Source organism: Labeo rohita, unplaced genomic scaffold, assembly GCF_022985175.1.
Source record: "Labeo rohita strain BAU-BD-2019 unplaced genomic scaffold, IGBB_LRoh.1.0 scaffold_354, whole genome shotgun sequence".
NCBI lineage: Eukaryota > Metazoa > Chordata > Actinopteri > Cypriniformes > Cyprinidae > Labeo > Labeo rohita.
In genome coordinates, this window is record NW_026129272.1 from 52,535 (window position 1) to 69,015 (window position 16,481).

Sequence of the window (16,481 nt, forward strand, 5' to 3'; positions counted from 1 at the left end):
GCTATAATTATTATATTATTCTGTTTATACTGCACAACAGTTAAACAAATAGTGCAATTAAATAAAAAGTGTAATTGGACACATGATAAAGGAAAAGGGTAGCTGATAAAGTTAAATACAACATGTTGTTTTTCTTATAAAACAATGCCTGTGTTTTCCCAATTAAGACAGATGATTTTTCTTACATGCATTTATTTTTAGATATTTCATGCATGCTATTTTTTTGCTAAAATAACTTGCATTTATATTCTGTTTAACTGTTTGCAGATATGTTCTCAGTTATTCACTCATTGTTGATTGTTGTCATCTGTTAGTTTTTATAAGGTTTGTGTTTGATTTAAAGTATGAAATATGCAAACTGTAAATAAAGCTTTATATAAACTTTACTTACATTTTTACAGCACTGTGTTGTAAGTGTGTTTCTTGGTTAATGAAAAGATTTGCATTGTGCTCTTCACAACCACTTGAACACAGGCTATAAATACAGGAAATAAGTCATGTAGTAGATGTAAGAAGTAGGGTGCTAAAGTGCAAAGATTGCGATGGTTGGGTGTCATTTTGAGATGCGGTCACTGGAGATACGAGCCTCGAAGCTTCAGTGTCATATGTCACATCACTAGCTCGGAGCTCCTCCACCTAAATCAGTAATAGAACAGCATATGTACTTACAATAAGGAAACAGAAATAGAAGACTAAAGTGAACCAGGTAAAAAAAAAAAAAAACAACCAACAAAAGAAAGCTGTCTAAACTCAAACAGAATCACCAGAAATAAATATAGTTTCAAAACGTGCATATAGTTTTAAAGCCCTAACACGTTGTATGGGGGACATCAACATAATTGTCCAGGAACATCAACATAATTGGATTCAATTGAATTAACAGGGTATATATTGTGCAGTATTTTAAAGTGGAACTGTAATTTTATTATTACAGTTTTTTGTCATCAATGCCAATACCAATACCATCCAGTAACAAAAAAAACAATGAGGGTTACATACAATAATCCAAAGCATATTATATTAGCTTATAGGATTTACACCATGAAAGAGTCTTGATTGCAATGGGGTTGCTCTAAGAACAGTATTATACTCTTTGAAAGGAATAGGGAAGTTATAGACAGTCATGAAGTGTTCATAAGACATTACTATAATCATCACATAAAAAAAAGAAAAAACAAAAACAAATTAAACCTCTATTTAATCAATTAGAAAAAAATATAGTTTTGTTCCTAACAGTTATATTCATATTATTTACAACATAATATTTTATTAACACAACTTCCATGCAAGAAGAGTCTGTTGATGAAAACTAGCAAATTTAACGAGGAGATTATTAGGCACATAATTATATAAGGGAGCTTCAGATTTTATTAAAATTATTATTAGGACTTAAAAAAAAGAAAAGAATAAAAATATGTATTAAACACCACCTTAGCCAGGTTATTTTAGACGTGTAAACAGTGTTATGAAAATTTAGAGCTTTCAGTCCCCTGTCACTTCTACAACTGGATATTGCTGCCATATAAAGTCAAGGACATACACTACCATTCAAAAGTTTGGAGTCAGTAAGACTTGTTCATAAGACATTATGCTATAATCATTTATTTTATAAAAAAAAATAGAAAAAAAAAAAACAAATTAAAAATCTTTTTAATCAAATATAAAATATGTTTTTTGTTTTAACATCATATCCAGAATTTATTCCTGTGATGAAAATTTTTTTATCACTGTTTCCAGTCTTAAGTGTCACATGGTGAAAATTAGAAAATTTAATATAGGATTTATTATTAGAATGATCAAATAATATCAACAGTTGTGCTTCAAGATTTTTTGGAATTAAAATTATTTTTAGGAATGAATAAAATAAAAAGTACAGTGTTTAAAAAAATGTTAAATATTTTATAACAAGGTTATTTATTTTAACTTTTAATAAACTTTTGAATTATTAACTTTAATACATCCTTGGTGAATAAACTGTATTAATTTCTTAAAAAAAAAAAAAAAAAAATATAAAGAAACAATAAAAATATACCTTTTCAGTACAGTCATTGACATATGTGACCCTGGACCACAAAACCAGTCTTAAGTCGCTGGGGTTTATTTGTAGCAGTAGCCAAAAATACATTGTATGGGTCAAAATTATTGATTTTTCTTTTATGGCAAAAATCTTTAGGAAGTAAAATAAAGACCATGTTCCATCAAGATATTTTGTAAAATTCCTACTGTAAATATATAAAACCTTAATTTTTGATTAGTAATATACATTGTTAAGAACTTTATTTGGACAACTTTAAAGGCAATTTTCTCAATATTTTGATTTTTTTGCACCATCAGATTCCAGATTTTCAAATTGTTGTATCTCAACCAGATATTGTCTTATCGTAACAAATGCCATACATTAATGGAAAGCTTATTTATTCAGCTTTCAGATGATGTATAAATCAAATTTTGAAAAAAATGACCCTTATGACTGGTTTTGTGATCCAGGTCACATATAAATAAAATAAATGATACACAAAGCAAAAAAGACCTTCCAGTTTAGATAGGAGAACCTTAAAATACAGAGAGAAGCCTCTTTGTAGTCGAAGATTAAATATATTTTGGGTTATCTTAATCCTACTCAAAAAATTATTTGTTGTTGGCTACTAATTTTTTAAATAAACACTTACATGTTTTACTGTGTTTTTAACTGGATTACCATCATTACATTCATGCAGTAACAATATCTCACTTATCTGGATTTGTTGAATCATCTGAATGGCTTTAAAAAGTTGAATCGGAAGACAGAAGACAGAGCTCGATACGGATAAGGCTTTGGAGTGACGTTTAGTAGAACCGCCCATGATTGTGGTTTCAACTAGGTCCTCTAGCCAAGCATAAACCATCTTCACGAATGAACGTTTAAGTATTTTTGTTGTGAGCCACGGGATTGTATTTAACATGTCAGGAAGAGGAAAGGGTGGTAAAGGACTTGGTAAAGGAGGCGCTAAGCGTCACCGAAAAGTTCTTCGCGATAACATTCAAGGAATCACTAAACCAGCAATTCGTCGTCTTGCTCGTCGGGGCGGTGTCAAGCGTATTTCCGGGTTGATCTATGAGGAGACCCGCGGTGTGTTGAAGGTGTTTCTGGAGAACGTTATTCGTGATGCTGTGACTTACACTGAACACGCTAAAAGAAAGACCGTTACCGCCATGGATGTTGTATATGCTCTGAAACGACAGGGACGCACTCTGTATGGTTTCGGAGGTTAAGGGATTTAAACACAAACAACCAACGGCTCTTTTAAGGGCCACCCACGTATTCACACAAAAAAGCACGTTTCTAAATGAAGTAATCTGCCTTTGTGAATTTGTCAGTTTAGTATATCGCAAAATCTGTGGTGGTTATATTTTATGTATGAAGGTTTAAGTGGAAATTCAATAAAGTTACATAAAATGCGTTTAATAAAAATCGAACAGCAAATATTCGCTTATGCAGGTTCTTAAACGCCAAATATCGTCCAAGTTTGTAGTCATTGTACTGTTATTTAGTGATATTGTTGTATTACCAATGAGAACTATCTATATAATTATCTATAAATACAAAAACTTTTAAAATTGTTCACAATAGTTCACTTTACATCATTATAAAATATGCGGGAAAATCAAACAAAGGCACGGAATCGAATGGGGGATAGTGATGGGTCGTTCTTGAACGATTCGTTCATTTTGAACGAATTTTTAATGTGACTCGGGACGAACGAGTCGCCTCGGGGAGTGATTCGTTCAGTCGCGCATGCGCAACATCCTATTAGGTTCTGTACTGGAATTAGTTCACCTGTTTTAGAGTCGTTCGTTCACCTTATGGGGCTGTCACGTGATGAACGAACGACTCAAACCCGAAGACTCAAAAGATGAACTAATCAATTCTCTTTCCGGCTCAGGCTGCATAGGTTATCATTACGGGGATGTCACGTGATGAACGAACGACTCAAACCCGAAGACTCAAAAGATGAACTAATCAATTCTCTTTCCGGCTCAGGCTGCATAGGTTAACGTTACAGGGCTGTCACGTGATGAACGAACGACTCAAACCCGAGGACTCGAGAGATGAACTAATCAGTTCTCTTTCCGGCTCAGACTGCGTTGGTTAGCAAATTGGGCTGTCACGTGATGAACGAACAACTCAAACCCGAAAACTTGTCAGATAAAAGGCGAGGTGAGCGAATCATAGACTAAAGACCCAGGTAAACAATGAATGAATTTTTTCTGTTTCTTATAGCATTATAGTTTTGTTTTGTTTGTAGTGTGATCAACATTTGTGTAAGCAGTAGATGTGTTAGGGAGGTAAAACGTAACATTTTAATTATATTTTGCTAAAATGAACGAAATGGACGAAATGACTCGAAAAAAGATTCGTTCATTTTGCTGAACGAGACTCAAAGGACCGAGTCGGTAAAATGATCCGAACTTCCCATGGTAGTTGTCAAGCATGAGGCGATGGGAGGGATTTACATTTTAATGCCTCTGATTGGCTTTAAAATAGCCAATGAAGTCGCTCTGTGTGTTGATCAATGGAGATATGCAATCACAGAACGCCATTTTCCCTTTTAAAATTAACATAGGGCAGTGCATAAAAGGCCCGATTTCTAACAGTACATTATTAAGTTTTAGTGGGGTTGGAACGATTCAGCATGCCTGAACCAGCGAAGTCCGCGCCCAAAAAGGTTCAAAGAAGGCCGTTACCAAGACCGCCGGCAAAGGAGGAAAGAAGCGCAAGAGATCCAGGAAGGAGAGTTATGCTATTTACGTGTACAAAGTCCTGAAACAGGTTCATCCTGATACTGGAATCTCTTCCAAGGCGATGGGAATCATGAATTCTTTCGTCAACGACATCTTCGAGCGCATCGCCGGTGAATCGTCTCGTCTCGCTCACTACAACAAGCGCTCCACCATCACATCGAGAGAGATCCAGACCGCCGTGCGTCTGCTGCTGCCCGGTGAACTGGCCAAACACGCCGTGTCTGAGGGCACAAAGGCTGTGACCAAATATACCAGCTCAAAGTAAAGTCTCATCTGATCAACAAACCCAAAGGCTCTTTTAAGAGCCACCCATATTGTCTAATGAAAGAGCTTTTTTTGAGCTCCTAGCTTTTTGCTTTTTACTGCTTTATTACCCCCCTTTTTATTTATTTATTTATTTTTTTTTTTATTGCAGGCTAATATTTCTTTTTCTGTGAAGGGTGAGATTGATTGTTTGTTAGAGTTTTATTTATATTTCCACACTGCCATTTTGGAACACGAATGCATAGGGCATCCATATCATCAAGTCCTGTAATAGATGGTAATTATCCATAAGTTCTGCCTCCTTTGTCGCGGAATAATGAACCAACAATTCCTTTATTTCTTATCGACGTAGTGAATTCTTTGCCAAGTCTATGCACTGTTCTTTCTTTTTAATTAAACATCACATTAAAATGTCTACAATTGTATAAAAAAGTCCATTAGTGTAGGCATTTACAAACATAACCATGTCAATTATCACTTCTTCCTCCATGCAATCCACAGATCAGTTATTGTTATTATACAAGCTTCATAAAAACCCCTCACATACATGTATTGTTAAATCACAAATGAAAGCAATGACTTATTGGTCATTACTCTAAAATAAGAACATAACCATTTCTTTTCTTTTCTTTATTTTTTATTTTTTTCAATTACATATGTTAAGCCACATCCTTTATCCTTCCACTGGCATGGACACCATGTATTTAAAGTTAAATGTATTAATTTATAATTTAAAGTTAATAGCAATTAATAAATTACCTGAGAATATGCACCAGTAAACTTTTATAAATTGTGAACCTATAATATAAGTTGTATTACAAAATCATTATCTCTCAATTACAGACCAGTACCTGGTTTATCTAGCAGAGTATATTAGAGGTTGTGGTGTGTAGTTATAAACGCTGACATAAATCAATCTACATAAATGTGTAAAAATTATTGGTAGAGAAAATGTGACATTTTCTTAAGCAACATCAAATAACATGTTCAGTACTGAAAAAACAGACTAAATGCAAGGGGTGCTACTGCCTAACAGCATGATGATAGTTGTGCACGCATCCTTCACGTGAGTACTCCAGTGGAAAAAACCCTGCGTGCCTCTGTCATTGGGTAGGAGCGGAGCCATGACTTGTGCACGCTGCCGTCACATGCTTACTCCAAAAAAAAAAAAAAAGAACATTGCATTTTGTGTTCATTTAAAACTTGAAGGGGCTGATCTCCTATTTGCAAAGTTTACAGTAGTTACAGTAGTAATAGTGGACTGTATGTAGACATTTCCATTTTATTTATTCTAATTTTATCTACAGTATGTATAATACGTTAAATATTTTTTGTTATCTATCAAAATGTTCTTTTGTGATACTGTTCTTGTATAGAAATTTTTCACTAAAAGCTGTTTTGCACAGACATTCATTGCAGCCCATTTTGTTATTGTTCATTTAAAACTTGAAGGGGCTGATGTCTTATTTGCAAAGTTTACAGTAGTAATAGTAGTAATAGTGGTCTGTATGTAGACATTTCCATTTTATTTATTCTAATTTTATCTACAGTATATATTTAAAACTTTAAATATTTTTTGTTTTCTATCAAAATGTTCTTGTGTGGAAGTGTTTGTAGTAAAAGCTGTTTTGCACAGAAATTCATTGCAGCCGGCTTCGTTTTTGATGTTTATTTGTGAGTAGGTATTGTATGAATAACATAAGTCAATGTAGCTTTACACATACACGCACCTTGTACTAAAGGTAAATCCAAAATAGTGATGTCACTGTCTAAGCAGAGGGATGTTGTGCAACCCTATGGAATATAGTCCACACATGACACATGAGGTAATAATCAATATTTCAGAATAATTCAAACTCAGATATTGGTGTGTGATATCTGAGTTTTAATTATTTGACTACAAATCTCACCTCATCATTCCTCCCAGTGATTATTTTCAGGATAAACTGAGATGCCCCCAAGCTGGCTTCTTAAAACGGACTAAATATTTAAAAAGAGCCAACGGATCGCCAAGATCCGGATCCCCTCAAAGAGCCATAAATCCCATCATTACTGTGGATATTAGTATCCACTTTTTGCATTAATGATCCTTCATTTTTAAAGTGTTTAAAATGTAAACAATGCCCTTACAAACATATCAATTTTAAGTATTTTACTCAAAATCAAGCATTGAAAGTAAACTTGATTTTTCTATCTCAGCTATAGGAAGAAGAAAAAAAAAAAAAAAAAAGACTAATTAGCAACAAATAACTTTGTCATTTTGAAAAAAAAAACAACAACAACAACAACAACAACAACAAAAAAAAACACCTCTACAAAAACGTAAAGCTCTTTAAATGAGAAAATGGTTGGCTCTTAAAAGAGCCTTTAGGTTCGTTGATCACAGACTAAGCTTTACTTTGAGCTGGTGTATTTGGTCACAGCCTTTGTGCCCTCAGACACGGCGTGTTTGGCCAGTTCACCGGGCAGCAGCAGACGCACGGCGGTCTGGATCTCTCTCGATGTGATGGTGGAGCTTGTTGTAGTGAGCGAGACGAGAAGATTCACCGGCGATGCGCTCGAAGATGTCGTTGACGAAAGAATTCATGATTCCCATCGCCTTGGAAGAAATTCCAGTGTCAGGATGAACCTGCTTCAGGACTTTATACACGTAGATAGCATAACTCTCCTTCCTGGATCTCTTGCGCTTCTTTCCCCCCTTTCCGGCGGTCTTTGTAACAGCCTTCTCTGATCCCTTCTTGGGCGCGGACTTCACTAGCTCAGGCATGATGATTCGTTTACAAATACTAAACTTCAACTATCTTTGTTGCTAAAGTACACCGGCTTTTATGTACTGTCATATGCTAATTTTTAAAAGGGAAAACCATGGGCTGTGATTGGTGTATCTTCATGGGCCAGCCTACAGAATGATTTCATTGGCCACTTTAAGGCCAATCAGGGTCTTTAAAATGTAAATCCCTCCCATCACAACAATCTTGACAAATACCATCCCCTATTTGTTTGTTTATTTTCCCCGCATTTTCTGAACCATATAAGTGAACAAGTCATTGCAATGTAATACGGAATTTATTATTCTATTTTATTTCAAGGTTTAAGTAGAACAAGAAAAAATAAATATTAACACGTAATCCTTAAAAACCTTGGTAAATTACATCATTACGGATGAACAATTACTAAAATTTAAAGTAAATGGATTTATTAAACAAATCTATCTTTTTGAACAACCACTACAAACAGACTGAAGCTGCAAAAACCTGCATTAAGATTTTTTTTTTTTTTTGTGAAAAAGGTGGGTGGCTCTTAAAAGAGCCATTGCGGTTTGGCTTTGTTCAGGAATCGCTTAACCTCCGAAACCATACAGAGTGCGTCCCTGTCGTTTCAGAGCATATACAACATCCATGGCGGTAACGGTCTTTCTTTTAGCGTGTTCAGTGTAAGTCACAGCATCACGAATAACGTTCTCCAGAAACACCTTCAACACACCGCGGGTCTCCTCATAGATCAACCCGGAAATACGCTTGACACCGCCACGACGAGCAAGACGACGAATTGCTGGTTTAGTGATTCCCTGAATGTTATCGCGAAGAACTTTACGGTGACGCTTAGCGCCTCCTTTACCAAGTCCTTTACCACCTTTTCCTCTTCCAGACATGGTTACAGTTGCTATTCAAATTACACTAACGAACAAAAGCTAGCAAACCAATAAAGAAAAGAAGTTTATTCTTATCTAAATGTAATAGAATAACCCCTTCAGAGGTCACTAATAACTAGGCGAAAGGGGCCATGGGGTCATCGCAGTGGCCACCGCTGGCGTAAGAAACCAAACAAAACCTACAAAAGAAAGAAAAAAAAAAAATAAAAAAAAAAAATAACTTAATTAACAGTGGGCAACGCAGATGACAAACACAAGTCAGCATCAGATCACAATCACCATAAACCCAGTTTATTTGGGGCCTAACACTCCTCTGTCACTCTGGGTCCCCAAATTCTCGTAACAAAATGATGAACAAACAGTATATTAAATCAAAAATAAACGGTAACCGTGCATCCCTCTAACATTCACTATTTCGACTGGGATGATCAAACAACGAACAGTCAGGAAGTAATTCAGCACCAACACTCCTTGACTGGTAAATCATATGTTCAGTTCTTGATGAAGCTCCGGCAGTATTTAACGTAAATGCTTATCTGCTGCCATTCCTTTGAAGTGCTATATCTGCCCCTCTTTACAAAGTTCAAACTTTGCCGCGATATCAAGTCATACATCAACTACAATCAATAAAAATAATAAAGAAATAAAAGAACACCTCTCCCAAACGAGTCTTCTTACCTGCCCCTCTTTACATAGTTCAAACTCTGCCGCGATATCCCCAAGGTTAAAAGCGGAAGTGCAAAAGAACAAACAACCTTCACTACCTCCTTATATAGCGCTGGGACTGCTGGGACTTGTAGTACTTAACCCATATCCCATTACATAAAGGACCTAGGTGAAACCACATTCATGGGCGGTTCTACTAAACGTAGCTGAATGTCTTTGGGCATGATGGTCACTCTCTTAGCGTGGATGGCGCACAAGTTGGTGTCCTCAAACAGACCAACCAAATAAGCCTCGCTAGCCTCCTGCAGAGCCATGACAGCAGAGCTCTGGAAACGCAGATCAGTCTTGAAATCTTGAGCGATTTCTCGCACCAAGCGCTGGAAAGGCAGTTTGCGAATTAGCAGCTCAGTAGACTTCTGATAAAGACGAATCTCTCTCAAAGCTACGGTACCGGGCCTGTAACGATGAGGTTTTTTAACGCCACCGGTGGCGGGTGCGCTTTTACGAGCGGCTTTAATTGCCAGCTGTTTTCTCGGAGCTTTACCTCCAGTGGATTTACGAGCGGTTTGTTTGGTTCTTGCCATTGCTTAGAACAAGCACAGTTGATATTTTAAAAACCACAATAACAAACGCCTTTGGTAAAAATAGACCCATTTAAGCACAGAGCTGTCACGCGCCCATTGGACGGTGTAGCTTAAAGCCATTTGATTGGTTATTATTTGGCGTCTCGAAATAACAGCTGGCCAATAGCTGTGCGTTCCATGATTTCAAACCTTTTATGGTTCCCGCCCAATTGTCATTTTTTTCGCTTTGTTTTTAGACGAAACTACAAATGAAGAGTTTATTTGCAAAAACAGATAACACCGTTTTTAAAAATCTTTATAAATCATGTTTTTTAAATTCTGAATTCGAAGTATCAGTCAACCTGAAGTTGAGTTGTTTAGATTAAGTAATTTTAAAAAAGCAGCAAATAACAATAAAACACAATAAAAAATGAACATGATAATAATAATAATAAAAAAACAAAAAAAACATGATTTATGAAAATTAACAAAAACGCAGTTAATATATTCTTAAACTGCGCAACTGTATATTTTATTTTCTTGTATTACATCTATGCGTAAACGTATCATACATATTTTTACCATGCCAATAAAGCTATATCAGGGTTGCCAACTTCATGGGCGTCGGATCCACTGAATAAGGGTGGGACAGGACCCACCCACTTTTGAAGACCTATGATATCGGACCCACCCAAAAAAGGTAGAAAACATGACAGAATAACACGGCGGATATCGTATTTTGCGTAAAATTAAAAACTGCATTTTCAATACCGACCAGATACAATACTGATTTTGGCAGGAACTCCATTTTGTCAAAAAAAAAAAAAAAAAAAAAAAAAAAAAAAAAAAAAAAAAAAAATTGCGTTTATCGAGTTTTGGAAAAGAGCTCTTATATATATATATATATATATATATATATATATATATATATATATATTATAGTCTCTTTCTCTCTCTCTCTCTCTCTTATTATTATATATATATATATATATATATATATGTATATATTTTTTTTTTTTTACCAATTTTAGCAATAGTATACTCTTATATAAAGCAACATTATCTCTAATCAGAGGTCATGACCACTATTATGTTTATATACTAGTACAGGCCATGCCATGGTTTCCCATGTACACTTACTACAGTTACTACAGCTTGAGAAATATTACAGTTAGACCCACCCAAATTTAGGTTGGTCGAACAGCATCCAGTTGACCTAACGTAAATTCCCTTTACGTCTAAGTATACTTTAACTAACTGCAAGTGTAAGTCAGATCATTAATATCTCAGTTGGTGTGCCCCATACTCCTTCTCAGCTGGACTTTTGTCTGTTACTAAGTGGATACACTCCACAGTACAAGCTCATCTGGCTACAGAATCACACTTGATCTTCTTGACGTTTTTCCTTAAGTACTCAGTCCTGCAAATGTAGACAGGATCTAAAAATTTAAATTTGCAGTGATCAATGCCTAGACGTACAGAGTTTTGGAGACAGATGATAATTTGCATGAAAGACACTTGGAAAAGACCCTGTCATATGAAATTTTATGACATTTTAAATGATATCAAACATGACTGTGAATATCGATTGCATTCATGTAGAACATTATATTTTTGCTATTCTATTCTAAATGAGCTGAGAGAAAGGAGATGGGTGAGGGGAAGGAAGTCCAAGTATATATAACTGCAGACTGGAGATCTCCAAAATGGGGCGGGAACTCGTCACACAAAGACTTTCCCCATTGGCTCTGGCTTCAGTGTATTGTTATTGACTTACATTTTAAAACTAAACTTTATAAATTAAACATTGTTTGTAGTTGATCTTAAATAAAATAAACTATGCTATATGAATAAAAATGCTCAGTGAGAGCAGAACCCCAAAGCTTGTAGCCAGTGGTTAATGATATAAACAGGAATCACGCACAAGCTCTCCCAGTGAAGTGCAGGGGAAAGGTTTTACTCTTTTAATTGCGTCCCGGGGCTTGAAATTCGCAGGGTAGGAGGGGGTAGTGATGCTGGATGTAACTAAAAAGGCCCATTTTCTGGTGAGGTCTGGTTGGGGAGTAACAGAACTGCCCGATGATCTCATATCGTGTAATCCTGCCATGCAGTCAATTTCACTGGTTAAGGTTAGGGAAAGGTGTGGGGTAGGTTAAGGGATTAGCATTAGTGTAGCATAGTGTAGGAAATCAACACTGTGATTGACACAACCAATAAAATCTTTAAAATCAGCTGTGGGGCAGAGTTTGTGCTGAAGTGGATTGGTGGATTGGCATGCGTGTCGTGTCTGTGTGTCAAAGGGAAGAAGCCACGCCCTATTTTGGAGTTCCTGCCCCCATTTGGAGATCTTGGAGATGCGTCTTCTCTCAGTAAGATGTGGAAACAAATGCCTGTATGTTAATACACTGTGCTTGTATTGTCCATATCTCAGGAGGTCGAAGTGTCTGAGATTATTTCAGCCTTACAGCTTGCATATTTCTGTAACTTATGTAATAAATGTGTCTCCGTTATTGTAATTTGTTTATATTTGCAGAGATTTGCTAACCCTAAAAATTGAAATATTCATAATATAGCATCAGTGTTTATAGTTAATGTTAGCTCTGCAGATGTTTCTCTCAGTGGTGTGGTTTTGTAGGTGTAGCGGAAGTCACAACATTTTGTAGGTTTTTTCTGTATAGTGGGCCTCCTTTTTATGTGTTGCACTGGCAAATTGCAGCTCATTATTGTAAACACATTGCTATTTGCATATTGCTAGCTTTAGAAGCTGCTTGTAGTGAGAAAATGACAGAAGTGTTAAGAGGCCTAATAAAAGAGTTGAGCTGATGGTTGGTTTGACTTCTGCTGTTTCTCTAGTTATTCTTATAATGCATCATTAGTTTCATAAATCTCAAAATACTACCACAAGAACAAAAGATTCACAGCAACGTGCATGCAACTTTCATGTACTTCCTGTTTAATGTCAGATTTAGGATTCTGTTTTCTTATATTTTATTTGACAGTCGAGCATCAATAGTAAAAGCTGCTGAAGCAAAATTCCTACTAAGAGGCTTCTTTCAGTTCTTGTTCTCCATATTAAACAAGTGCAGTACCTGAGACGATCACCTTTTGATGGCTTTTCATGGTCCTGCTCCAGTCTTTGAAGTTGTGGCAAGTGTTTATGACAAGAACTATATATGGTGCGGACCTCTATTTAATTCTATATTATTGTGACATATCTGTGTGGTACAATTATGTTGTTTAGATTGGGGCATGTAAATCTGGTCAGGCTCCTAATAACCCTTTACATCCTTTGTATGCTTTAAGGTTGCTTATCTTAAACTGTAAACACTGCTCTCTACAACGTATATAAAACTACAGTGTTTCACTGCTTTAGTTAGGCTGAAAGATTGCAGCATCAAACAGCACATTCTCAAAAAAGAATTCTGCTGAAGATACACCCACGTTTCCTGGTCTAACAAGTAACTTCTGCCATGTAACTATTTCTGTCACAGACTAACTGTGACCAAGGACTTTTATACTGAAGGAACTGAGTGTGGGCCTCTACGCACGCAAACTGTTTCCACTATTGGGCATACGCGCAAACTAAATGCCGGCAAATGTACTATCTTTACATAGTTTGTGTTTGTACCTCCGGGTTTGGTGTTGTATCACCCCATTAACTGTCCCAAGTTGTTAGTTTTATTGTTTTGTTTGTTTAGTGTTTAAGTAATATTTTTATTCAAATAAATAACTCAAATACTTTATACATCAAGTTTTATTGCAATTTATTTAAAATCGCTGTACATACCTGTGCATTTGGTAAGAAGGCATATTCAAACCTAGCATTTGCTCATGGTAGTTTACTCCATCTGGTTCTGATTGCACAGGGGAGGAGGAGAAGTTAGGATGTAAGTGCTTCTTTATAGTCTTGTTTTACTTGTTTAGAGTTGTGTTACATTTGTAGTGGGTTGAGCTGAATGTTAGGTAGGTTTGTTTGTTTGTACTTTATTTGTTTTATAACTTGTAGATCTTCCCCTAAAATGGTATATTCAAAAAGTGGGCGGAGCCAAAAACATATAAAAGAGCTCCAGGCAGCCATTTTAGGTGGGAGAGTAGTGTGGATACTGGTTTGTGTTTATTTTTGGGTCTGTTTATAGGCAATAAAATCACTTTGAATGGTACATTTTTGACCCTCCCCCCCATCTCCTTTACATCGCCTGTTGCTGGCACATCCTAACAATTCCTTTTAAAGAAGAAATAATCATTTTAAATACTGTTGTGGTAAATCATCATTCCATCCAATCTGAATCAAAATCATTTCTTAGCCTGCAGGAATCACTTGTGTGTGACAGTATATGTCAATTTGTCTTCATATATTTCTATAGAAAATCAAACAAAAGAATGCAGTGTGCAAACAACTGCTGGAAAACATACTCTGTGAAATAGCCTTTTCAAGTAGATAACAGCTAAATATCTTAAGAGAGGCTAAATATGCTAGAATCTTCTTCTTTATATTTATTCATGTATTTCTGTGTAGAGTTGTCTCCTCCCTCATCTCTTCTCAGATTGTGAAACACAGGAAGTGTCTTATTTAGTGCACACAGCACTGTTAAAACAGTCTATTAATGTGTCAGTATGGGGTCCAGTGCACTGCCTCTCATACTCTGTGAGTAGTATATTACTATATTCTACACTATCTTCTGTTTTGTTATTCTTTTTTAATTACAGTATTCAGCTGAAGATAAAATATTGATTGTGGTGTTTGTAGGAGGGTTTCAGTGCTTTTTTGTAATTGTTTAAATTCAGTGTGATCTGTTACATGTGGACGAGATACAGTAGAACATGAGAACATGCATTTATTTGTTCTGCTTGTGAATAGGGGCCATAATCAAACACATTTTTGTTAATAAGAGATTGGTGTTGTATGATATTGTATCTTTAATAGCCTCTCCATCAGAGACTCAGAGGCTAAGAACAGAACACAAGTGTTTCTCACATTTCTCATTTTTCATTTTGTCTGCCCCTCTTGACATTATTTGTCCATATAGTGGCCCAAAATAAATAAATAAATAAACAAACAATCAATAATTGGATGACTAAATCACACTTAAAATCGCAATATATCAAACAAGCAGCATCTGCCAAAAAATTATGCTCAAGCTTTTCTCAGAACTAACTACTGTTTTATGAGACTTTTTCCAAGTTATTTTTAACTTGTCTACGTTGTCACGTACGTGTCATATTTAGCAGATGTGTGAAGTCAGTTATTAGCAGGAAAAACACTGAGGTCACTCGCCACTGGTTCCCTATCTAGATCACTTTAAATTAACTGGATATGGTTCATTATATACTTAATGTATTAATGAAATATGTACATTATTCTTTTCATGGCCACTATTATGTCACACTTGTGCTGTTTTGAAAACCCTATAGCACCTTGAGTCTGCCCCTTTCAGAAATGGCTGGCTTGTAAATCTCCTATTATGCTATATTCAATCTTTTTGTCAGCTTGTTTTCTTTCAGTTAGGACAGAATTTGTTTTTGGAACTGATAGATAGTAGGCGTCATTAATCTGAGCTTATGCCCCTCAGTTTTTGAGAGAGAAAAAAGCGTTATTTGTGGATAATTTTGTCAACGTGAAAATAAAATATGGAAATAATTTGCACTGTTTATCACACTAGTGGGCTTTAGGCTAAAATCTATGATGCCTATAGTCAATCAGTGTTGATCTCTTGATGAAAAAGTACCTGTGGGAACTTTTTTTGCAGACCCAAAATACGTACCAATAAGTACATATCACTGCTGTTTCCAACAAAAATGGACACTAGAGGCAGTAAAACAGCAAGCACTTGTAATGTTTTCGTACACAGTTATGATTGCAACTCAGTAAATAATTACTGTTTTTTTTTTTTTTTTTTCGTTATTGTAAGGGGTAGGTTTAGGGTTGGGGTTAGTGTAGACATTAATAAAACACAATCTAATCGGTAGAAAATGCAATATATTGTTAGTCTCTGGCTGCAGATGTATCGCTTCTAGCCACAACCCCGTATGTTTCACTTTCCGGACGCAACAAGCTTGCTCGGCAGCTCAGCTGGCACGGAATTGAACTTACAGTAGGATGCGGAATCCTTGGGTAAGAATCAGGTGAAAAAATGACTCACGATGAAAGAGCTGAAAGATTGAGGAGATGAGAGATTGAAAAACAAGCTAAAACGGCACGCTTGTGATTGCGTTTTTACATCCCATTCACTTCTGTTCATACCATTGGGTAGGTTTATGTGTAGTTCAATGGTACGTTATTTTAAATTGTCACAGAGCATTAGAGTTATAGCACTGCTCCATGGACATTTCAAGTCAGAACTGCAGTGACAATTACAAAATCAACGTCACATAAAACCAAGCAGCAGCCTTCTAGTCTCTCTCTTGAAACCAACATGGAAGTGACTTAAATGGAGTCAATCCCATAGACCCCCCCATGTTAAAATGCCCAATTTTACAGCAGACAAAATTGTTTACAGCCTGGTACAAAAAGCGGTTTTGGTCTATATAGCCAATTTTGCCCTAAATGACAACTG

The 16,481-nt window shown here is 35.9% G+C and overlaps 3 protein-coding genes and 2 pseudogenes across 4 annotated transcripts; 2 read left to right on the forward strand and 3 right to left on the reverse strand.

Moving 5' to 3' along the window:
* Positions 1–502: 502 nt before the first annotated feature.
* LOC127160460 (histone H4) lies at positions 503–9,431 on the reverse strand. Of its 2 annotated transcripts, none has more exons than XR_007826753.1 (2): positions 9,377–9,431; positions 503–636 (listed from the first exon to the last, which is right to left on the reverse strand). XR_007826753.1 is itself a non-coding variant. In XM_051103108.1 (2 exons), the coding sequence occupies exon 2, from the start codon at positions 8,696–8,698 to the stop codon at positions 8,387–8,389; it is 312 nt and encodes a 103-aa protein (XP_050959065.1). In that variant the 5' UTR covers positions 8,699–8,877; positions 9,377–9,421; the 3' UTR covers positions 8,280–8,386. The 2 variants fall into 2 exon arrangements, 1 of the variants encoding a protein (XP_050959065.1); XM_051103108.1 differs by lacking the exon at positions 503–636 and adding an exon at positions 8,280–8,877 and having other exon boundaries at positions 9,377–9,421.
* On the forward strand, positions 2,930–3,286 carry LOC127160461 (histone H4). Its single transcript, XM_051103109.1, has one exon. It carries the CDS (start codon positions 2,941–2,943, stop codon positions 3,250–3,252), a length of 312 nt encoding a protein of 103 aa, XP_050959066.1. The 5' UTR covers positions 2,930–2,940; the 3' UTR covers positions 3,253–3,286.
* On the forward strand, positions 4,674–5,096 carry LOC127160458 (histone H2B-like; annotated as a pseudogene).
* Positions 7,360–8,215, reverse strand: LOC127160459 (histone H2B-like; annotated as a pseudogene).
* Positions 9,432–9,516: 85 nt separating the features above from the next.
* LOC127160462 (histone H3-like) lies at positions 9,517–9,948 on the reverse strand. Its single transcript, XM_051103110.1, has one exon. The coding sequence runs from the start codon at positions 9,946–9,948 to the stop codon at positions 9,517–9,519; it is 432 nt and encodes a 143-aa protein (XP_050959067.1).
* Positions 9,949–16,481: the final 6,533 nt, after the last annotated feature.

What these genes read in the sequence shown, in the direction of transcription:
- LOC127160461 (XM_051103109.1), top strand. Translation starts at nt 2,941, where the DNA reads ATGTCAGGAAGAGGAAAGGGTGGTAAAGGACTTGGTAAAGGAGGCGCT.
- LOC127160460 (XM_051103108.1), bottom strand. Translation starts at nt 8,698, where the DNA reads ATGTCTGGAAGAGGAAAAGGTGGTAAAGGACTTGGTAAAGGAGGCGCT.
- LOC127160462 (XM_051103110.1), bottom strand. Translation starts at nt 9,948, where the DNA reads ATGGCAAGAACCAAACAAACCGCTCGTAAATCCACTGGAGGTAAAGCT.